The 25,402-nt window shown below is 46.1% G+C and overlaps 1 protein-coding gene across 3 annotated transcripts in view; it reads left to right on the top strand.

The window, feature by feature from the left end:
* LOC119165489 (uncharacterized) overlaps nt 1-25,402 on the top strand; it is a 385,136-nt gene that overhangs the window by 53,163 nt on the left and 306,571 nt on the right. For all 3 annotated transcript variants that reach the window (XM_075872576.1, XM_075872575.1, XM_075872573.1), the window contains exon 6: nt 5,766-5,900. In XM_075872576.1, coding sequence (XP_075728691.1) covers nt 5,766-5,900 — 135 coding nt within the window. The remainder of the gene's footprint in view (nt 1-5,765; nt 5,901-25,402) is intronic.

Genomic DNA, 25,402 nt, shown 5'->3' with positions numbered 1-25,402 from the left:
CTTGCCTCGCAGCGTTACAATTACAACATGGTCATGATCTATGCGCATGCTTCGCGTAACATTGATTCCCATAAGGTACGTAAGATCTGCGGAATTTTTTTCGCTGCCCGTCCCTCGTTCCCGTGTACGCTGTACTTTATGCATGATGTAAAGGCACGGCCTGTTTTGTGCATCAGTAAATATTGCCATTTCAAAGTAATTCGGCACAGAGGAGTGCTGAATCATTCGATACATGTGTGCTTCACCGGTCATCATTTCTTTTCTTGAGAATCTTGATCGTTAATGAGTCATATAAAAGCAACTCAGGGGCAGATTGTGAATCAATATTAGCGCGTAAGCGTTAAAGAGCTCGTTGCGGCGAAATTCCGGCGTTGTTGTCCTGAACATCGTTGGTTGTGAGTGAAAAGTCATCTTGTGCGTGCCCGGAAATCCAAAAAAGATTCAAATAAAACGAAGAACGAAAATTTTTTGCTTCGAGTGAGGATGGATAATAGGCTGTTCGCGTGGAAAGCAAGTTTTCTACGAGACAACCACGCACCTGCTTGGAAATATCGGTAAAATATCTTCCTCCGCCTGGAAATGCCATTAAAATATATAGCGTTCATGTTTTAGTAACACGCGCGTCCTGTATGCAGGCTCAGTAATACAACATGCAATATTGCATAATATGCTGTATAAAAGTCGACTGTCATCGGACGTCCGAACGTGTGATTATCACAAAGACTTCGTGGTTCAAAGCAAGTCATTCATTGCAAAAGGTAAACACGTTACTGTGCGCATCCCCTCAATAAAGGGCACGTAGTGGGTGCATATCACGTTTTACACATTTTACGCAATATTAGCTCCTGGTTTGAAGCATGCTACCCATCACAAGGAATGCAGCCTTATGCGAAAGCTTCACTGATGCAAGCCACTTCGAAACTTTATGAATCACAATGTACTAACGTATAATTTCGTCTTCTCGTGTAACATCATACAGTGAAAAGTATGCACGAAGTGCTTGAAGTCCGAGCAAGATATTGATGTCGCATTCAAATCTTGAAGGCGACGCTTGAACTTTCCTAATTTTTTTCTTAGCATCATTTAAACGACATTTTCAGAGAGAATTGAAACATCTATGTCATTCTGATGGTTAACAAATTTATGGCTTGAGATTTATTCCTCGCTTGTCAAGTGGATCTGTGTTTTCAGTTTCTCGAGGTGAGATTTCAAAACAGTGGCCTGTTTGCCAACTGTTTTTCTTACTCGTCCCTTACCTGGATTGCTAAATGCTGCTTGTGGAGTCGGATTAGGTTTGACGATGGTATTTATTGACCGGCTGCGTAGAAAAACGTTAAAGACAGAAGGTGCAGAAGCAAGTCGGTCTAGGAGGATGGAGCAATGAAATATGTGTGCTGTCAGCCTTTGCGGCTGCGGATGCAGCAAACTTTCTTCGTTGACAAAGCTATCCGTAAAAATGAACGCGGCCATAGCCCCTCTCGACCTCTTACGATGTGATGGTCATGCGACTGTGCCAGCTCTTTGCGTAACTCAGTGCATCGGCGACTCGGTCACCTTATCACGAATGTAATCGGTGGCAGAATCAAATCGGGACAAGCCGAAACGCCTGGTTAAACCCTACACAGGTCATAACCATAAACATTTTTCACATCTGCTTTGGTAACGTAGCGCTCTTTTGCCATCAAATGGTTTTTGCGCCATAAAACACTATACATCATCATCATTACCAATGTCACTGGTTGGTTCACGTGCAATGTTTTCGAGCATAGTGCTATAATTTACCTTATCCCAAAGTTCTTTTGACGCGTTGAACGGCGGCTCCGCAGCGGTGATCTAGTGACTAGGGTACTCGGCTGCTGACCCGCAGCCGGTCACGGGTTCGAATCCCGGCTGCAGCCGCTGCATTTTCAATTGAGGCAGCATTGCTTTAGGTCCGTGTGCTCAGATTTGGGTGCACGTTAAAGAACCCCACCTGCAGGTAGAAATTTCGGGAGTCGTACACTATGGCGTCTCTCATAATCGTATGGTAGTTTTGGGACGTTAAACCACACCTATTCATCAACGCGGTGAACGACCGAGAAACGAGAGGCGTCTGCTCAGCTCTGCCTTCGCGGTTCATTATATCATTGTTATGGCACTGGGTGTTTGCTGTCATTGAGTAGGATCTCTTGTATTTCATTGTTTATACGAGACACCATCAGCGTTAGTTTAATTACTAAAGGGACCTTTACGCCATGATACCGGGCGAATAAAGCTACCACTAGTACGTTGGGTCCTATATATATATATATATATATATATATATAGGCAGGAATGGTGGTTGAGTGGCCGTAGCGTTGCATATAGTCCAGTAGATCCCCCGTGAGCGGTCACAACGTGGTTTATTTCGACGTTTCGGCCTAGAGTCTGGCCTTCATCAGGATCCTGATGAAGGCCAGACTCTAGGCCGAAACGTCGAAATAAACCAGGTTGTGACCGCTCACGGAGAATCTACTATATATATATATATATATATATATATATATATATATATATATATATATATATATATATTACTTTGTTTGCTTTTTACATTTATTTGTATTTTCGTTTCCGCCTGTAAAGCTATGTGAAATTGACAGTAATATAAATGAAATGAAATGAACGAAAAATATTCAGTACTCTTTCCCGAAGAAACTTCCGGTTCACTTAGATGTTCCCACACACACTTCTTTTTCGTGACACGTGTTACCAGCGAGCTGTGTATGGCTTGCCTAAATCGTGCTGATTGATTGAGCAGTCTGATAAGGCTACACGCACTGCGCAAGTTGTCTAGTCTTTGTTTTGTTTTTTTGGAATTTGCATGGTCACCACCGATAATATTGGAATCATTAAGGCTGCGCGCACACAGGCTGACGCGTTTCATGGATGGTCAGGTTATCGTCGAACAACATCCGCGCTTCCGTTATCACTGTATAGCGGGTGTTTCTTCCATCTTTAGCCTTTATGTTTTCAAAATGCCTCCAAATAAAAAATTCGTTTTCATGAGATTTAGCTTTACCCCTTCGCCGTTGCAACGCGTGCCAATTTGCCATCACCGATAAAAACGTACAAAACAATTTATCGTGAAAACATGCAAGTCAAGCTTTTTTGTGCCGGCACTGTCAGAGGGACTATTCCAGGTTATGACAAGTGAGTGAAGCTTCAACTGATTCGAGAGCGTAGTGTTCAAGCAGTGCTATTTGCTACAACAAAGTGTATAGTGCAGTACGCCCAGTCAATCGCATATCTGGGCTTCAGTAATTAGCTTTACTGGGTGAGCTGGTATTTACTTGTGTGACTTCATGTACTATGAAGCACCAACGATATACGTGCTAACAAGCAGGAATCACTGCATGTGGATAAATTTCATTTTTGTTTAGATACAGTAAAACTAGATTTTGCATCATAAATACCTCCGAGTTTAATTATTTGCGTGCAGTCGTATGGGACATTGTCATACGTGTTAATATTCGTTAAAAGCTAAGCTGTCCTTCTTTTTTGCTCTGCTCCTCACTTTTGTTGAGCTGGATAGGGACTGCAAGTATACCCCCTGCCGCAATTATAACGTAATGACAGCGTACCCTGCCTCCATGGGAAACAGTAATTGCGTGGCAAAAGAAGCACCGCTTGACTCATAAATTTATCCGTCTCGTACACTACTAATGAACCAGAGTTAACAAAGATATATCAGATCAGCAGTTTCTCGATAGAGCCCATGTGCTGAGAAGCCGAGCAGCACTAAAGTTTAAGAAAACATAGAGCATTGCCTTTTCCTGAAAGCCTATATAACGTGGAAGAAACCAGGTTTCCATACAAGGTGACAACATTTATTTTGTTTTGTTTCCCTGGGAGGTTGGCTCATACCCACTCAGGGGGATTAGCCAAGAAAGTGTAGTGCAGTTTTTCTGTGATCATTTTAACTATGTGTAATGAATTGGTATTATAATAAGACTAATGTAAAAATAAAAACAACATAAAAAGAGCAAACGAAAAAAAAATCAAGTTGAGCAATTTTGAGGTTTGGAGGTGTTATGTTTACCACTTAGCTGCGTTTACTTCACTCTGCCCTTGGGAGTAATAAATAATTTTTTTTGATTGAAGATCACAAAGGCTTGGTTGCCTGAATATAATCGCAAACGGCATTGAAAGCATCCCTGTGGCAATGTCCCAAAGCTGAGGCGCCAAAGCTTAGCGCCGTTTCCGCCGTAAATGTAAGGCCTATTTTCCGAAATGGCATAACTAGTAACCTTTTTCTAAGTATCTCGTAGCGGCGACAATACAAAAAATAATGATCTAGTGATTCCATTTCTCCGCAGAATGCGCAGAGGGGTGATGTTGTCTGACCAGCTCTGTGTAGATACAGGTTTAGGGGGGGGGGGGGACACGACATCGAAATTTAGTGATTAAGACCTTTCGATCTTTCTGGACTGACTCCAGTGGGGTTGCCATGGAAACATGAGGTGGTTATAGTCTGTCCATGTAATTACTTTTTCTATCGTATCAGTGGAGATTGCTGATTTTCGATATCTTATAGCCGTGATATATTCTACATCTGGCAGTATGGACAAAACTGGCCCATCAAGTGCGGCTCGTGCTAAGGAATCGGCCAATTCATTTAATCTTAATCCACAGTGACCCGGAACCCATAGTAATCTCAGGAGTCTCAACTGCGGCGGTACTAATGTTTTGAATGTGCTTAGAATTCGAGAGTTCTCTGAGGCTGTCAGAGCTGCACAAACTGAAAGAGAATCCGTCATTATTACTGCATTGTTTTGATTTGATGGAAGTTTTCGAAGAGCTAAAATAATCGCCAAGAGCTCCGCTTCAAAAACTGGAGTAAAATCAGGCAGTCTCACTGAAAAGGACCAGTCAAGCAAATCAGAGGCAATGCCTACACCTGCCTTTTGATTATTTACGGAAGCATCTGTGGCTATTATATTTTTAGTTTTTGCATGCTCCAAGTAATCTAATAATATGTTATTTAAAAATTTGAGGGATTGTATGGTTCAGCAATTTCCTTTTCCTCTTCCAGTCCGTGTTCACCGAGCGATGAGTAGTCCGGCGCATATACAGGACTATGTTAGCATGATAAATAATGGTAGCGTAGACTAAAGACATGGACGAGAGAAGGCACATTCATGACTCCACAGCGCTGTGGTGTACTGACCGTGCCTTCTTTGGTTCATGTCCTTTTTCTGCGCTGCCATTAAGTATCATCTTAGCAACCATACCAAGAAGCCGAAATTGCCACCCTCATAGCACCGCACTTCGGCTAGGCTAGACCACGCCTGTAAATTCAAACAATTTTTTTCTCACAGCGTTAAGTACCGGAATTCAACTCCTGCAGCATCAATATATCAGCGGAATTCACTGCCATTTACCATTGCCACTATCATCATCAGCCTTTTCGTTTAGCGCTCGACTCATTTCACGAGTGAGATAACACTTTTCAATAAATCGCTTCTATAATTGTGTTCTATACTGCACATCATTTTTAATTGTGTTCATTTCAGAAACTGAACCAACGTAAAAAATTATCTTGATGTTGTCGTTATTACTGAAATGGTGTTGTTTCTGCATTCTATTCCTAGTTTTCGTTTTTCAGTACTGTATGACTTAAATATAAATGTATTACAGTGTTTCATAATCCCCCCGTCCCCCTGTGTGTTGCCCTTCGGGTTCTTGTGGTATCCAAATAAAATTTGAAAAAAAAAATCATACGTGGACTACTTCTATTGACACAGGTTTCACAGTTAGAGAACGAGCTGGACGAGCTGTCGAATCAGCTGCACCGATCACAACAGGAAACAGACCGCCAGCTGAGCGCCAAGCTACGCGACAAGAATGCACATGTGGCTCAACTACTGGCGGATTTGCAGGTAATCCGCCAACTTCAGAATAGACCAAATGGCAACAAGCAGATAAGCTCTGTTTCTCTTGAGATAGCACTTCGATTAAAAAACGTTGTGCGTTTCAAGTTTAGCGATTTTTATTTATGGCCTGCTGTTTGATTTCTCGCATTTGAGTTCTGATAGACGCCTGAAATGAATTGAAGGAGGCAATGAGCAGGCAAGGAGGTTTGACAAATGTTGCATCAATGCTTGACACAGAGCATGTGTGTCTAGTAACTCCTTTCATAAATTGTAATGAAAAGAAGGAAGATAACGTGAACTAAAAAAAAGATGTTAGAAGCAAGCTTCTACAATATATAAATTTCTATAATTTTGAATATGACATGTTCTTTCATGGCATTCAAATAACATTACAGAAATACACTTTAATTATTATATTAAAGAATTCGGTAATCTGAATAATATAGCTTAAGCTAATGGTACATTCAGGACAGGTCTCAATGTCACCAGTAAGTGCTCGAATACATTTTACACGAGGCGTATGTTTTATGAAAACTATATATGTAGAAAATGTCTGGTCTGGATACGTCGTGTGCCATTTAAGTGCTCAATGTCCGCGGTTTCACTATTGTAAAAAGCTGCAGATACATCTGAAGAGCGTTCGCTAAAAAATTGGGATTTTTCACAGTCATCAGGGATATTAAGGACGATTTCTCGCATCTATCTATCTATCTATCTATCTATCTATCTATCTATCTATCTATCTATCTATCTATCTATCTATCTATCTATCTATCTATCTATCTATCTATCTATCTATCTATCTATCTATCTATCTATCTATCTATCTAGCCACCTACGACTTTTAGCTCTCCTGGCCGTTTCGATAATTGTACAGATATTAAACTTCGTATGGCATAACACGACTGTATGAGGAACATATTTGACTAGTCATCACATAAAAATCTTGACATGTATGCCATGAATGTCATGATTTACATTTCATGGTACTGCAGCTCTAGTGGTGGTTTAGTTCGCATGGCATGCTGCAAAACTGGTATGGTATGGCAAGATTGCATGACGAACACAAGCAACAGATCCTAACATGAAAATCATGACATGCGTGTCGTGTAACAACATCACTACATGCCACGCTCATTATGCGCTCACGGCCGTTTCGTTAGCGTCACATATACCAAATTTGGTATTACTGGACGTGAATGGATGACAAAGGTATGATTCTGGTGCAAACATGACAAACGTGAGATGCGTGTCATGTAACAACATGACTACATTCTACACTCATGATGCGCTCGCGGCCGTTTCGCTAGCTTCACATCTACCAAACTTGGTATTACGTGACGCGAACGGACGACATGTGTAAATGACACATCCAAACATGATAATCACGTCATGCGTGTCAAGAAACAACATGGCTACATGCCACACTGATGATGCGCTTGCGGCTGTTTCACTGGCTTTATGCCAAGTTTGGTATTACGTGACAGCAATGGATGAAGAAAATATGTGACTAGTGCAAACATGATAATCATGAGATGTGTGTCATGTGAGAAGATAACTACATGCCACAGTCAAGACGCCAATACATTTCGACGTGACGTGGTGAGCGTGCTCGCCGGCGTTTATTTCGTCGCGTCACGCGGGCGTTGCCACGCCAGGCGCTGGTCCTGCCATAAACTCGCAGGTGCGCACCGCGCTGCGTTGCTTTGACGCATGTGCGTTTCAGCGCGTCCGGCGTCAGCTCTTCGGTCACGAAAAGAGGCACATGCAGTGCTGTCTGGGTAACGCATCGGCGCGGAATGCAGCATGACGAAGTTTGTGCCGGTTGCCGTAGGGCCGCGCCGACGCACACTGGTCGCGCCTGGCGTCAGACTATAGAGTGCTCGCGTTTTGCTAACGTTGCGTCGCTGTGCCGAGCGCGCGCACGTGTCAACACTTCATTGGAGTATATCGGGCCCTTCGAGATGCGCTCGCGGCCGTATTGCAAGCTCCACATATACCAAACTTGGTGTTGCGCGACGTCGTTGTATGACGAAGTATAGGACTGGAGAACACATGATAATGCTTACAAGAGTGCCATTAAGAACACGACAACCTATCACGCTCATAGCGTGCTCGCGGCCGTTTCGCTAGCTCCACGTGTACTAATTTTCGTATCACGTGACGTGAAGAGAGGACGAAGGTGGACAAGACATCCAAATGTGGTCATCATCACATGGAAGTAATCTATGGCATCATTTGCCTCCACCTCGTAACGTTCTGCTGAATTTCAAGTGACATAACAACATTTCTTCTTCGTGCTTCGCATATCATCGATTCCCGCTGTACCTGGTTCTGCCTTTTTTATGTAGTGACCTTGGCACTGGCTTCATGTTGCGTTGCGTGTGCGTGTCCTTTGTTTCTTTGTATGTTTTGCCATGCAAAACTGCTTTACCTTAGCCAATGTAGCTTACGCTACAAAGACAGCCAGGCACATTTCAACATAAGATAATCCGAGGACCCTGGGGTTATTTGCTAAATTTCACGCTCTCTAACTACAATAAAAGGGTTACCTAATTAAGGTGCCTCTTGTTGATGATTAGTTCAACAGATGAGTTACACTAATATATAGGGGTTATGAGCTTTTAGAGCTCATGGTTTTTCTCAAACGTTTCATGACAATTGCCTCGACCACCTAGTATATGGGAAGGCGTGGGATAATTCATAGGTTGATTCACGCTATTTTCCGTCTTACTTTCACCATATTTGTGTTACTGCCCATATCATGATAGACTAAGCTCCCACGAAGTGTTTCTTCAAGAAAATTCGTCATTTTCACCAAAAGCATATTTTCAAATGTGGCGTAATCACACAAACACAGAGATTATTTAATAGCAGCAAAATCGAGCTCAGCGTTGCACGTAGTATGATGGCAGGAGAAAGGGGGTTATGCATATTTGAAAATCATAAGGGATTATGACGGCACCCACATAAGAGACATATATTTATTAGCACTATTTTTTCATGTGGCTATTCTCATAGGCGTCGAAGTCAGGTTATTCTTCGTTGACCAGACAGGCTTACTCTGAAATTCTCAGCAATTACAAGATTTGAGAACGTCCACCGGAATTACGGATGTAGAAGTGCGATCTGTGTCACTATACTTATGCGAATAAGTGCGCCAGTTTCTTAAAGTGGTGAAGGGACAAGAGAATGTACCAGAGTGGACGGTGACCTTCGAACCATTGGTACAAATGCCAAACTACTGACCAGTAGTCAGCTCAGAGCTGATGGTTCTGCACTGTATTTTGTGGTATGAATGAATGAATGATCTTTATTGCGCTTATATCTTATACAAAATGAGCACAAACTGTATGGTCCCATAGGCAAAGGCTAGTGTGGGTGCCACTGAAAGTATACATACCTGAAACTGTAATATTTCTATTTAAAAATAAACACAACTAAACAATTGAAATTTGATGTCCTCATACAAAAAGTAATGTTTATCTGCTAACAACAGTCACTTGAATTCAATTGAACACAGAAAAAAAGGAAAGTACATAACTTGTAGTAAACACAAATATTTGGTGATTAGTGGCGTACAGAACTGAAGAATGATACTTGTAGTTGCAAGTATCAATAGTAGTTCTCTTATACGGCTTAATAAAGAGAACAAGGGTACTTTTGTATTTTCTGTGGTATGTGAAATCTGAGTCTTCATATGCAAAGCAAGAAAGATAGATAAAACATCGTGCCGCCTTTGATGCGGCACTACATACATATCATTCGGTCAGCGTCCTTCCTTTCACAATGTTGAACCTTACAGGCATGAAAGAACTCAAAGGAACGAACAAAAAACACGAGCACCTGAACCACAATCAGATGGTGTCACGAATACATGCTGAGGCCTATTCGCTCGTCGGGCGTTGCGAAATGAACAATAGAAGCTGATGTTACGAAACGAAAACTATCACTTCATTACCATGACAATCACAAAAAACAAAACAACAACACAAATACGCACACGTTGAAAAACACAGAAAAGGAGATGTCTTAATGACTCGCGTTTCGACGTCCGATTCCGTTGGCGTTCTCTAAGTCTCGCGCTTACAGTTGTGGCGTGGCCTCTGGTCCGCTGGGAGTCCCTCTCAGGCGTGATGACACGCCGTATCGATGCTCAACGGTGGCGACGATGTCGAAGACCCACTACAGTGGTAGCTCCAGTGGTTTCTCGCCGAGGCAGGTGCTCGCGCGGGATACACTGCAGACCAGGGTCGGTGGTGACTCCGGGGCTGCTCGCCGAGGTCGGTGCTCGGGCGGGAAACTGCAGCCCAGAATCGGCGGTGGTTCCGGGGCTGCTCGCCGAGGTCGGTGCTCGGGCGGGAAACTGCAGCCCAGGATCGGCGGTGGTTCCGGGGCTGCTCGCCGAGGTCGGTGCTCGGGCGGGAAAACGCAGCCCAGGATCGGCGGTGGTTCCGGGGCTGCTCGCCGAGGTCAGTGCTCGGGCGGGAAACTGCAGCCCAGGATCGGCGGTGGTTCCGGGGCTGCTCGCCGAGGTCGGTGCTCGGGCGGGAAACTGCAGCCCAGGATCGGCGGTGGTTCCGGGGCTGCTCGCCGAGGTCGGTGCTCGGGCGGGAAACTGCAGCCCAGGATCGGCGGTGGTTCCGGGGCTGCTCGCCGAGGTCAGTGCTCGGGCGGGAAACTGCAGCCCAGGATCGGCGGTGGTTCCGGGGCTGCTCGCCGAGGTCGGTGCTCGGGCGGGAAACTGCAGCCCAGGATCGGCGGTGGTTCCGGGGCTGCTCGCCGAGGTCGGTGCTCGGGCGGGAAAGTGCAGCCCAGGATCGGCGGTGGTTCCGGGGCTGCTCGCCGAGGTCGGTGTTCGGGCTGGAAACTGCAGCCCAGGATCCGCAGTTGCTCTGTGAGCTGCTCGCCGAGTCAGGTGCTCGGGTGAGAACTGCCGTCCAGGATCAGCGGTTGCTCCGTGAGCTGCTCACCGAGTCAGGTGCTCGGGCGAGAACCATTGCCATCCAGGGGCAGCGGTACTTCCTTGCGCTGCTCGCCGAGTCAGGTGCTCGGGCGGGAGCCTGGAGCGAGACTCAGTCCGAACTTCCACAGCCCTTGTCCTCTCGAACGCCACGTCCCGGCTCTCACGTTTGCTTGCTTGCTTGTTCCTTTCTTTTGTGGCTCTCACCCACTAAGGAGGATTGGCCAAGAAGCCGGTGGTTAATGCAAGTAAATACCTATAGATTTTCTAGATTAGGGGAATATGATTACTGTGTTTTGACTGTGAAATTATTTTTGCGCAATGTCAGAAAAAAAGAAAAAAAAGGGGGGGGGGAATAATAGAATTTGTTAAAACGTTCCTCGCTCGCCTCGCGCCCTCTTCTTTTTCTCTTCTTCTCTCTCATTCCAGCATGTTAAATTACCTAATCAAGACAACTTCTTTCTCTTCCTCTTTTCTTCATCTTGTCATTCTTGACAGATGGACATTACTAAAGACGCGGTTGGGAACGCTGGTTCTGTGAACGCGTGACGAACGCGTAATCTTCTGGCGTACCGAGAAGACGCGGCGTTTTAGCGCGCGCGTGAGACGCATGTCACGTTGGCTCTGTCGGAAATCAATGAATGTTGTAGACGTTTGGCGAATATCCACCAGAAACTGGTTTCAGCGTTTCGGCGAAGTCATCAGGAACCTCTAGATACCTATTTTATCCAGGTAGGCCCATTTTTCCGGCAATCTACGACTGGTTGAACATCACGCGACGCCAGAGCCTGGCTGAGCCTAACGCCGACGAGGCTTACAATCGGGCTCCCCAGCCAAGGCAGCCTCCACGAAGACAGGCTACGACCCCAGCGCGATGCAGTGGGTTGACATCGAGGTGGCAGAAAGACGGGAAGACCTCATATCAGGTGAAGACGAATATCTTCAGATCATGGTTTGCCAACTGCAAAAGAAGCTCGCTAAAATGAAGCCCCGAGGCTCGACGGCCGCCGCCCAGCCACAGGCTCGCAAAACAGGATCAACACCCGCAGCGTTTGGCCCAGGCGGGATCGGCACAGGAGTGCAACGCTTCGCCGGCAGCACCACGAACGCTGGTATCTGTGTGTGGCTGGTGTGGGACCAAAACATCGTTGTTGTAGGTGTGAAAACGGAAAGCCTGGCCTCGAAGCTCATCAGGGACATAACGCTGACGATCGGGGACCGCCAGGTACCGTTTCAAGGACATTTGAAATCAGTCGGAGAAACCTGTAAAGGTGTCGTCACCGTCGCAGACAATGAAACTTTAGAATCCCTTCGACGCAAGCTCAAGTGGATCGACGGCGAAATTTTGTATGTGTGGAAACTCGAAACATACAACGTTGCAGTGGTGACCTTCAAAGGACCCCGCGTTCCAAGATTCATTCACTACTGCTGTGAAAACGTGCCAGTGCGCTACTACAAGAAAATGGTTCCGGCATGTTACCGGTGTGGAACGGTGGGCCACAGACTGGATGCGTGCCCCAATCCGGACAATCAGCGGTACATTCACTGTGGTGCGAAGGTGGAACTCACTCTGGAGGGCCCAGCGAAGCACGACTGTCAACCCGAGTGCCTTATATGCGGTGAAAACCATTTCACCGGCTCTGCGCAGTGCGTCGGAAAATTCCGGAAGGCATGGAATCCCGCTCTACCACAGCGGCAACTTGAACTAAAAAACAAGCAAGAGCCCTCAGCACCTATCAAGGCTGGCGAAAAAGCGAAGCCCATGCATAACAAGCCCAAGCTGATCAAAGATCAAAGCCTCTGCCGGACAGAATTTGAGGCCGCCTACCTTCAGGGCCGAGGATTTCCCGTCAGTGGCAAACCCGCCCAAACAGGTGAGCAATTGGGTAGGGGTCTCCCCCCCCCCCCCACCACTGCCTCCCCTTAAATCCTGAAATTTTAAAACAATTGGAAGCTATGAAAAAACGCATTGAAACTCTGGAATGCGAAAATCAGGCGCTGAAGGCGTCGCACGCTGCTACTCCTCCACCACTGTCGAAACCGGTGGTATGCACACCTCCGACTGCTCGGACGATGAGCAGGACACTCAGTCAGACGTATCGGGTAACACTAAATAGTGTGTCTAAAACTGTAGTAGGTGCTTCGAACGATATAGAAGTTCGACTAAGCAGACTAGAGACTAAAGTTGAGGAGCAGAACAAAATTATCCTAGAACAAACCATGCTTATAGTACAAGAAATTATTCCGCAGCAGCTGAACCTATCAGTCCAAGCGACTATGCAAGACCTCAAGCAGAGTGTTTTGCCAATTTTCACAGCCAGTGTACTACAAACCATTCAAATTTGGCTCACACCCCAAATGGACCAACTCAAAACTAGCATTAAGACAACAGAACAACCACGATGCAAAATTGTTCATCGTAACCTGGCAAATTCTGAATCCGAGAGCAACATAGCCCAGCTGTTTACAAACCAAACTGACTCCCCCACGCCTCTCCATGCTCCCACGCTGGCTGCAGTGGCGAAAATGACACCTCCTCAATAATAAATTCATGATAACAGGCAGTTCTAAACATAATAATAAAAGGTCCAAACAACAGCAACTCGATATTTTCCAGTGGAACTGCAGGGGGTTTAAAGATAAGAAAAAGAGGGCCACTCTTAACCTTTTCCTGCAGAATCAAAATTTTACCCCTAGAGTTTTAGCGCTACAAGAAACCGGCTTACAGGCGAAATTGCCTGGTTACAACTCATTTCAGGGAAGTGCGTCCACCTGTGTTCTCGTACACAAGGAGTATACCGCTTGTCAGATAGACCCTGATCTGTCAGAGGCGCATGAATACACAATGGTCAAAGTCCTTCCCAATAAATGACGAGATCCCAGCTTGTAAATTCTAAATGTATACAGTTCTCCAAAATCTAGGCAATGTGTCTTCAACGAAATGTTTTATAAAGCGATTAAGGAAGCAGATAAGTACCAACTGGTGATTTTGGGTGACTTTAACGCCCCCAGCTATCACTGGGGTTACACCCGCGAAGTACCCAAGGGACGGAAATTGGCAGAACTCATATCCTCTCTTCGTCTATCGCTTCTCACAGATCCGATGAAACCCACTAGAATTAGGAATTCTGTAAACCGAGATAATTGCCCGGATCTATCACTGACTAAGGACATTTCCGACGCAACATGAGAAAACTTAAAATAAACGTCTCGGCAGTGTTCACTGTCTCCTCAGAAACACACTCTCCGCCAAAATAGGCCGTATAACATGGAGCCAAGCTAAGCTGGCAGATTTGACAGCCTTCCGCTCACAGGTGAAACCTCTGTGCCAGGGGCTGGAGGATATACGGGATGGGCAAAACAGCTCTTTGCAGCTAATTCCAAGTGTCTTAAAACTATAAAGACAACGGAAGAGCCCCCCCCCCCCCCCCTGCCGTCGATAAGTACGTGCCCCACCTTTTGGACGCCCGCAGAAGCTTAACTACACGATGGCGGAAAAACAAGTTCAACCGCAAGCTTATACTTAGAATAGCCGAGTTGAGTAAGCAAGCGGAGGAATATGTTACACAACTGAACGAATCCAATTGGATAGAACGGTGCAATGTTGTAGCTAAAGAAATGAATACAAGGAAAACACGGCGCCTTTTTGGAACTTTCGTGGACCCCGCCCAAACCAGAGGCAAAGCGCAAAAGCGGCTTCGTCGAGCCCTGCACAGTTTTCAGGGAACCAACTCCCAGCTGGCTGTGGTTTGTGTGCTAGATACCTATGCCGCCCCACGGATCTCAACAGGAACGCATATGAATACGCAGGCAAAGAAAACAGTCAGCTCGATGCCCCTTTTGAAATGTGCGATCTGAAAGCAGCACTGAAAAAATGCTCAGGGGCACTGCCCCGGGCCGAGACCTGTTCACGGTAGAACTGTTAGCAAATCTGTCAGACGATTTTCATCAGCATCTATTGCAGTACATTAACGCGATCTGGGATGGCCAACTACTGCCTACTGAATGGAAAACAGCAGTTGTCACATTCATCCCCAAACCAGGCAAGCAAATCAGCACGGACAACCTCAGACCTATACCATTAACTTCATGTGCCGGAAAATTAATGGAAACAATGGTTAGAGACCGTCTCGCCACGTACCTCGAGAGCAAGGGGCATTTCGCAGATTCCGTGTTTGGCTTTAGGCCACACCTGTCTGCGCAAGATATCCTTTTGCAGCTAATACGAGACATTATGCAACCCATTCCCTCGACGCACAACGACAGAGCAATCCTTGCACTTGATCTTAAAGGCGCATTCGACAACGCTAAACATTAAAGCATCCTGAAGAACTTGAGTAGTGTCCATTTTGGTAAGAAAATATTTGCCTACCTCAGAGACTTCCTCTCTAAGAGACCGTTGTTCATTCGCATAGATAACAAGGAACATGGACCATTCAAAATGGGGACGCGGGGAATCCCGCAAGGAGCTGTCCTATCTCCGCTGCTATACAACGTTGCCATGATGAAGCTCCCGCAAGCATTGGCAGTAGTGGAAGGAATATATCATGCAATCTACGCCGATGATATAGCAATCTGGACGTATCGGGGCAGTTTAGGAGAAATTGAAGACCGCCTGCAGCAGGCTGCCTCCACTGTTAAGGACTATGTGGCCCAGTGTGGGTTGCAGTGCGCTCCAACCAAATCTGAATTTCTGCATATCAGAGAAAACATTAAAGATAGGACGACCCTAAACTTGATGGTATCAAGCTCAACCATACGAGAGGTTTTAGAACTACGAATCTTTGGCCTTCTGATTCACAACAAAACAAAAAACACCACGCTAGACAAGCTACGGAATATTGGAGAACAGGTAGGGCACATGATCCTCCGAGTGTCAAACAAGCGCGGGGGGCTACGAGGAAGGGATGCGATTCGGCCCGCCAATGTTTTTGTAACTAGCAGGATTCTTTATTCAATACCGTAATTACGAATGACTAAACAAGAAGAGAACAGAGTCGATGCTTTTCTTAAGAAAGTAATTAAGCGCGCATTTGATTTACCCATCAGCACTTGAAATCAGAAACTCTCTGCATTGGGATTCTTTAACTCTATACAAGAGCTCCAAGAAGCCCACTTCACAAATCAATCTATGCGTCTTACGCAGACGCCCCCCAGGCGGCGCCTACTGGACCGCCTGTTGATTCGGCACGAATGCGAAATCGAAAACGCGGAGCGTATTACTGAACTTTGGAGAACAAAGCTCTGGGTGTCCCCGCTTCCCCGCAATATGACCAGGGAGGCGCACCAGGGTAGAAGGCAAGCGCGCGCTGAGGCACTTGAACAACGGCTTGGCTCCCGTAATGTGGTCTATTACGTCGATGGGGCCGATCCATCACTTAGGGGATACTACACGGCGGCGATAATTTATCAAGGAACGCAGGTGGACGGCCTCACTTTCAAAGCCACACGCTCAAGTAAGGCGGAGGAGGTGACCATTGCACTGGCAGTATCCCATCCAAACTCAAAACAAATAGTTACAGACTATTTACAGTTATTATCGTTATTATTACAATTATTATAGTTACAGACAAATTTGTGAAACTTGTGATTTTTTTTCTAGAATAAAGTCGCGTGATGGGTCTAAAATACTTTTTCTGCTAATTATATCTTTTGTAGAAGTATTTATTGCTCACATGTTCATACAAAATGCAGTATTAGTATAGGAAAAATGCGAAAATAACACATTTTGGATAATTCTTGGAGACCTATTTAGCGAAAACTTTGATTATTGTTCAAATGTTGTCAGCGCCGATGTCTACGAAACGTCGCTGGTATGCCCTGTGTTATAGATTTTGTTCACGTTATCATAACTTGCTCTGAATGATTCGGCTGCACAAGTTTTCGAATTTCGCATAAGGGCATAGGCTCTTTTATGTAACTTCTTGCGCCAGAAAACACACAACCATCCACAAAAACCATGTATTTAAACATCAGATTTGTTTGATTTCGAGGCTTTTCGTAGCACACACTAATCCTTTTCAGCTTTTCTCTCTTTGAACAACATTGTACTCTTTGTGCAACCCATTTATGCTCGCTTGCTTTCAGCTTATGTAACTGTAATTATCATTATCGCTCTCTGATATTCCGTTGCGCTAGCTCGACTAGGCCTTTTGTTCTGACATTGTTCTTACAATTTTTTTCTACGCATTTTTTTAGTTGTTTATGTTCATATCGCGGTTTTTATTTGTAATTTTAATTGTTATGTTTGCGTGCGTGAGCACTAAGGTTCGCATTTGTCCAGGGCACTAGTTATATATACATTATCAGTATTGATAATAATACTGTTGCAAAAATTTTATTACTACTAATATTGATTGCGTTTCTTTTGCAATTCGTTAGTTGTCTTTGCTCATGAAGGTCGATAAAATGAATAGATTTGAAGAAACCCTTCAACACTTTTTGAGCATGGTCAGAAAATTCTGCCGATCGACTGTTGGGGTTTCCGGGAACAGGTGAGCCAAATATTAGAGCGCAGCACGCGGCCTGGAAATCACAGTAAATTATCGAAGTCAGCTAAAAATTGCTTTCTTTTCTTTCGACTAATGACAATGAAAGCTGAAAAATCACACGTAAAAAGCCTTCTATCAGGTATTGGTTGATTTGCACATGGCACGCTTGGTCGTTACAGGGATCGCCATGGCAGGCCGCAACTTGTCCACGCGTGCGCGCACGATCACTAAGAAAAAAAGTCGCGTATTCTAAGAAAAAAATTAGCTGCATACCCACGTAGTGAATGATGGAGAGTGGGGTGAAGCATTCGTCCGTCCATTCGTTCTTGCTTCAGTCCGTCCATGCGTCTGTCTGTGTGACCGTCCATGCATTCGCCCGTCCGTGCATGCGTCTGTTCGTGCGTTCGTCCCTGCGTTCGTCTATGCATGCGCCCCTACGTCCGTTCATGCGTTCATCTATGCATCTGTCTGAGTGTCCATTTGTCCGACACTCCAAGTACCACTATCTCACATCTTTTCATCATATATTCCCCATATAGAAGCACCGCCATCCAGCGGACATTCGAAGGACTAAACGAGAGGTGGCACACGCACACTTTCTTACGGCTTGCGCTTTGGGTATACTTCCCACCTTTAACCACATCGAATTCATGGTATATACTAGTTCACTGTATTCATGGCATTGCGGCCCGACGCTCGCTTAACCTATCTAAAACCAAGGAGGTTACGCCCAGCGAGTATAACGTAGCAACCTTTTCCTGTCAGATAGTGCTCAATGTACATGCCAGTGGCTGCCAATGGAGATCGCAGCATGCGCGTTAAATAAAAGCCCAATGCTCCTGTCTCTCATTCCCCTTTAGCAGCCGTTGGCATGTACATTGAGCACTATTTTTATTGCTCAACAACGCACAGAAGAAATCTCTCACCGGCACCTCCTTGGAAGTCATAAAGTTACACTTGTTACACACTACAACGGATACGAGGAATGAATGGGTGCCGCTATAAGGAGCTTCGCCCCTAAAAAATAAGTGCTCCAGGTCACGAAGCACGCTTAACGTATCTCCTTTCCCCATGTCATCCCTGCCTGCTTAGCTCTCTGCGTTTTTCTCGGGACAAAAGAAGAGAGGCAGCGTGCGACAAATACGCGTAACTCCGCTTGTGCTGGACGGATTTTTGACGGAAAACATCCTTCGTGTCATTTCCATACGCTGTCATTACCGTGTCGTTTATGCAAGGTTTACAAAATCAGTGATAGCAGTGTTCTTCTTGAGGGTATGCTATATTTTTCTGCACACACTAATTATGCGACCATATGAGGTCTTCGTTATTTCGGTTCATTTTGCAGAATCGCTCAAGAATTCAATTCTCTTACAACCTTCCACCAATTGTACACCGCAGTATGTCTTCGTCGGCCTGGGTATGCATCTGTGATCTGGAATGGCATTGCTAATATCAGCAGTAGCACTAATGAGCGGGTCCAGAAAATTTCATAGGCATTTACTGCCATCATAATCTAGAAATGACTCTGGATATCGTTCCCACATTGCTAGGTTATTATAATTGCCATAATTTAACTGCCGTTGAAATCCCGGTAGAATGCTATTTCCTTACAAATGAGCTCTTGGTATAATATCCTGGCTTTCACATCTCAATTTCGTTAAATCTTGTACTCTATGTAAGTTAATCACAAAAAATCAACTGTCTAGTGCACCTGCCAGCTTCTCCTAACACTGTACTGCTAATAAAGTGCAATGTCTCTATAATTTTCACTTTCGTTATTTGAATTTTATTCATATTTCACAATAATTGTTTTTTTGTGAGGTTTACACTATCTTAGCATATTACACATTATTCTTCACTCCATTTCTATGGTTCTCGACTTGTCTTTTAAGTGCGAAGCATTCCTCTGCTTTCTGCAAATACGTTTAGGGGCGAAGTTCCTTATGGTCTAGGGCAGTCCATCACTCTGGCGTAGCCAACACAGCATGTCCACAGACAGACAGACAGACAGACAGACAGACAGACAGACAGACAGACAGACAGACAGACAGACAGACAGACAGACAGACAGACAGACAGACAGACAGAGAGACAGACAGACAGACAGATCACTCACTTCATGGATATGCTGTTATTTTTAGCGGGTCAGCTTACGTAATTATGACTCGCTCGTAATGACATGAACAATGTGACAAACCCGTCCCGTACGTCGGCATACTCTTTCGCCGAGACACATGTGGCGCACACCCGTATGCCACGGTCGGGTATGTGTCACAGCTATACAGGTATGTGCCATAGTTGATTCACAGTCAACCGCTGTCGCACCGAGGCGACAGCGGTTGAAAAGACTCTGCAACAGCGAGCGAGGCACTACAATCGAGATGTTAACGTCGCATCCGTAGACGCGTTGTCAGCAGCCTTCGGAAATCCCATCGACGTATTACGAGAGCTCATTCGATCGGTGGTTCGAGAAGAGCTCCAGAAGCGAAACGGCAACCCCTCAACGGTCTCGTCTTTAGGGGAAGTTGTTCGGGAGGAGGTGAGACAGGCAGTCCGTGAGCAGCAGCCACAAGCCCAGCCTGTTCAAGCGTCAGTTCCGATGCAGCCCGCAGTCTCGTACGCCGAGGTACTGAGAAACACCCCTGTACCTCATTTCGTCGCCCATGGACCTCCTTTCGCCGCCCCTGGACCTTATTTCGCCGCAGCAAGCAAGCATCTGCCGAAACCTCGATTTACGCCGTCCCCAGCCGAGACTAGGATCCGAAAAGCTGATATATGGCGCACTCCTGATCGAATTCCGCTTTGTTATCACTGCGGCGAAGCTGGCCATCTTTACCGGATGTGTGCATATCGCCGAGCTGGACTTCGGGGTTTTCCCGTAAACGCTGCCTGTCCACGGAATGGGGAGCGACCTTTTGAAATCGAGGAGCACTTGTCAACGCGTCAAGGGGCTCACTCCTCGCAGCAGCATCAGTCTCGGTCGACAGCGCCACTGAGGTCACCAAGTCCGCGCCCATCTTTAAACTCTCCGAGGCGACTTCCCCAAAGCCCGCTTCGGGAAAACTAGAATCGGCGACCTGGGGAGGTAAGGCCGCTGCCGACGCAAGAAAACAACCTCCAGTGCCTATTTCAAAATGTGATGACGGACACGAGACTACGTGCGGAAATGGTAACGTCGCTTCTGATTTGTCGGTAATTATAGACGGCTACGAAACGAATGCTTTAGTAGACACAGGCGCAGACTATTTCGTCATGAGCAGGGGACTTGCCATAACCCTGAAAAAAGTGCTGACCCCTTGGATAGGACCACAAGTGCGAACCGCCGGGGGACACCTTATCGATCCGGCAGGCATGTGTACCTCTAGAGTTGGGATACGCGGCTTCACCTACGTCTCCAGCTTCATGTCCTGTCGGAGTGTTCAAGAGATGTAATTATCGGAATGGACTTTTTGCAGGCCAATGGCGCAGTGATAAACCTGCAGGAAATGTGCGTCTCGTTCTCGACGAAACACGCCATCGCGACTTTCGAGAGTGAAAAACGATTCGATGCGCTCCAGATTGCAGGTGATGATGGAACAGTACCTGCAAGATCCATCATCGTTGTCACCGTAAAAAGCAATGTGTACAACGACTATGAAGGAATGGCAGAAAGCAATACTGGGCTATTTACTCGAGAAAGGGATCTGTGCAGCAAGAGGTATTGTACGACTGCGTGATGGGTGTACGAGTGTCTTCCTGACAAATTTCCGAAATGAGGTGCAGCACCTTGCGAAGAGAACTGTGGTTGGTCACTTGCATGATTACGTTCCGATTACGGATTTGAATTCTTCCGAGACTGCACCACTGCACCCTGACGGTATAGATTCTATAATCGCATCTATCCACATCGAAGCAGCCCTATCGCCAAACCACAAACAAAAAATCGAGAGCCTTATACGGGAGTACGCCTCATGTTTTTCCACGTCATCGAAAGTGCAAAGAACATCTATCATCAAACACCGCATCATAGTCGATCAATCTGTTAGACCTATTTGCCAGCACCCGTACCGAGTGTCACCAAAAGAGAGAGAAGTCATCAGAGGCCAAGTTGAAGAAATGCTCAGGGACGACGTAATTCAACCGTCGGCCAGCCCATGGGCCTCACCTGTAGTACTGGTAAAGAAAAAGGACCAGACCTTGCGCTTCTGCGTTGACTACCGAAAATTGAACGTCGTCACAAAGCGGGATGTCTATCCCCTTCCAAGGATCGATGACACCCTCGACAGACTACGAGACGCGAAATTCTTCTCCTCTCTAGACCTCAAGAGCGGATACTGGCAGATAGAGGTGGACGAACGAGATCGCGAGAAAACTGCTTTCGTGACCCCAGATGGGTTATACGAGTTCAAGGTACTCCCATTGGGCCTGTGTTCCGCCCCCGCCACATTTCAGCGGATGATGGATACTGTGCTGTCCGAGTTAAAATGGCAGTCCTGCCTTGTTTATCTCGATGACGTCGTGATCTTTTCGGCCACCTTCGATCAGCATGTGGAACGACTATGTACTGTGCTCAAAGCGATTAGTTCAGCAGGGCTGACGATAAAACCCCAAAAGTGCCTTTTTGGTTTTCATGAACTGCTTTTCCTCGGTCATGTGGTTAGCTCTGAAGGCATTCGACCTGACCCCGAAAAGACAGCAGCTGTAGAAAAGTTTCCTAGACCGACAGATAAAAGGGCTGTGAGACGATTCTTAGGACTTTGTGCCTATTACAGAAGATTCGTTAAAGATTTTTCGAAGACTGCGGAGCCACTAACCCGAATAACGAAAGAAGACATGCCTTTCACCTGGACAAGCGAGCAAGAAGAGGCGTTCAATGAGCTACGACAGCGACTCCTACACCACCCTGTCCTGGCACATTTCCACGAAGAAGCCGAAACAGAGATTCACACGGACGCAAGCAATTTGGGACTAGGCGCCGTCCTTGTGCAGCTGCAAAACGGAGAGGAAAGAGTGGTCGCATATGCTAGTCGCACTCTTTCGAGAGCTGAAATAAATTATTCGGCGACAAAAAAAGAATGTCTGGCGGTAATATGGGCCATACAGAAATTCTGACCGTACTTATATGGTAGACCATTTCGAGCAGTGAGCGACCATCACTCGTTGTACTGGCTCGCAGGCCTAAAGGACCCTTCTGGGCGACTTGCTAGATGGAGCCTCAGGTTGCAAGAATACGACATAACAGTCGTATACAAGTCTGGTCGCAAGCACAGCGATGCTCATTGCCTATCACGCGCACCAATGGAATCTGCATCTGGGGAAGATGGAGACGACTTTCCGTTTCTTGGGGCCGTGAGCACCGCAGACATGACTGAATATCAGCGATCTGACGCGGAGTTGCTTAAACTGATCAAGCATCTGGAAGGGCAACCCGTGCGTGTTCCTCGAGTTTTCGTCCGGGGATTGTCTTCGTACCTCATGAGAAACAACGTTTTATACAAAAGAAACTTCGAGCATAGCAAGGAGAAATTCCTACTCGTCGCTCCTTCGGCCTTGCGGCCCGAAATCCAGGAAGCCTGCCACGATGACCCAGCAGCAGGACACCTCGGAGTGAGTAGAACATTGGCTCGCATCCGCACAAAATACTACTGGCCAAAGTTACTGGATGCTGTACAGCATTATGTAAGGACATGTAGAGATTGCCCGAGACGCAAAACGCCTCCATTGAAACCTGCAGGATTTCTCCGACCAATTGAACCACCTGAGTTTCCGTTCGAACAAGTAGGAATGGATCTACTTGGTCCATTTCCCACGTCATCAATGGGCAACCGATGGATAGTAGTGGCGACAGACTACTTAACCCGGTATGCCGAGACAGCCTCTCTCACCAGGGGCACGGCTATAGGAGTAGCTGAATTTTTCGTCACTAACATTGTACTACGGCATGGTGCCCCAAAGGTGGTTATCACGGATCGAGGAACTGCATTCACAGCCAATCTGACGCAGTCCATTATGAAACTTACCCAGCACCTCCACCAGAATTGTTACGTACAATCCAAATGGTGTACGAATAACTGTTTATTGGGGCGAACTTGTGCCCGAAAAGTAGCGGCGTCTGTAACAGGCGATCAGCAAAAAGGGATCAATCTCCGAGAGAAAAACCGTCGAGCGGTGGTCCGCTTCTTTTTTATCAAAATCCCGTGCTAAGGAAGCGCGCGCCGTCACGGCCTTTTCTTGTTTGATCATCAAGCCGCTGATCTCTTGGGGGGGCGCACGAACTAGCGCGCGTAGTTTGAATACTGCGTTCGCCTTGCATCAATGTCTACCCAAAACGGTGAGAACAGGCATTGGTAGTATTAACGTGAGGGTCAATAAAAAAACTAAGATCAGCCGCGTTGACCCGGTGATTGCGAAGATAAATGTCGTGTCCCAGCAGAAATCAAACCGAAGCACTTTCTAGGCAAATCAAGTATTCTACAGCGGAGACGCGCCAGGTATTGCAAGTGATTTTGAAATAGGTGGTAATGTTCGCGAAACATCAATTATGCTTGTATTGCTGGTTATTCAATTTTATAGACAATCACATCTTGCAAAAGCACTTTTACTCACACCTAGACTAAATTGGGTAATGAAAGAGGGAGTGATACTCTGAAAATGAATTGGTTCACAACAACAGATTGTTTCAGCTAAAAAGCACTAAGCAATAAAAGCTAAAATAGGGTGCTACTCGTCTGCAGCTGGCACAGTATATTTTTTAGCTCTATGGAACACGTAAGAATATTTGTTTTTGATCCGCCAAGCACGGTAATTAACAAAGATTGCTAAATAAACTTTTTAAATACTGACTCTAGAGAAACAAATACACTACAAGATTTGTATCTCTTATCCAGAAATAACAAAATTTTCAAGTTACGGTAAGATAATAACGCTGGGTATTTTTTCTAGGGTTTCTTTACGTACGCGAAATTAAAGAAAATACCACGTGATTGCCGCCTAACGCGCGGCACTTGGCTGCCCTCAAATGTGTGTTGAACGAATCAGCGAAGGCTTCTCACGCACGAAGGTCGCTCGAACAGACTATCAGCGACTACGGTGGACCTTAAGCGATGGTTGGTTGGTACCACAAAAAGGGGAAGGGGGATGAAAGAAACGAAGACAATAAAGTTTGACAAAAAAGCGGCTGTCATGTGCATTGCGATACGAGACCGGAGGCAGCATTTGGCGCAGCGCAGAAGTTTTTTCTTCTCGGGCCAACAATAAACATGATGGGGGGGGGGGGGGGGATAGAGCCTGCAAAGAAATTGTTGTCGTTAGCCCGAGAAGAAAGAAAAAGAAGAAAACGTCTGCACTGTGCCGAATACTTCCTCTGGTCTCGTATTGTGACGCACGTGGCAGCCGGTTTCTTTTTTAATGGTACCATCCAACGTCCCTCAAGTAATTTTTCACATTCAGTTTTTGATTAAACCACTGTCACATACAAGCGTTCAGAAAAGCACGCGCCGCCAACTTCTGGTGATGGTGACGATACCAGGTGCCAGAGACGCGTCAAGGTCAACCCTAAAGAAGAACGAGCATCCAAAGACTCCCTGGGCACGCCGTCTCTCCCCCTCGGAAGCGTAGTTTCCACGACCAACCTCCTTACATCGGCGGCCGAGCAAGCCCTGGAAAGATCTGGAAGGGGCGTGGTGATGCAGAGTTCCGTCACGTCTTGCAGACGGCTCTCGACACGTCTCGCCCTTTCCCCAGCGTTGGCTGTGCATCGCTCCGACGAAACGATTTGAATTTTCTGGAATCTAGCGCAAAAGGTATTTATGCGAGCAGCGGAGAAGAGAAATCAAGAGATTAAGACAGTTTACGCCAGTGTGCGTAGGGAGGAGATGAAGACAGTTTACGCCAGTGGGCGTAGGTAGGAGACGAGAGAGAGAGAGAATTATTTTAATGGTAAGCTGGAGAGGTTTGCCTGGTTTTTCATCTGACAGGCTACTTTGGTTGCCGGGTGATGACAATGATGTACATATTGTCATACCCGGCAACTGGAGTAGCCTGTCAGATAGGAGGCGAAAACAGTTTACGCCAGT

The sequence above is a fragment of the Rhipicephalus microplus genome, chromosome 8, assembly GCF_043290135.1.
Source record: "Rhipicephalus microplus isolate Deutch F79 chromosome 8, USDA_Rmic, whole genome shotgun sequence".
Classification (NCBI taxonomy): Eukaryota; Metazoa; Arthropoda; class Arachnida; order Ixodida; family Ixodidae; genus Rhipicephalus; species Rhipicephalus microplus.
The sequence above is the reverse complement of the archived record's forward strand: the minus strand, read 5'-3'. Positions and strand labels throughout refer to the sequence as shown.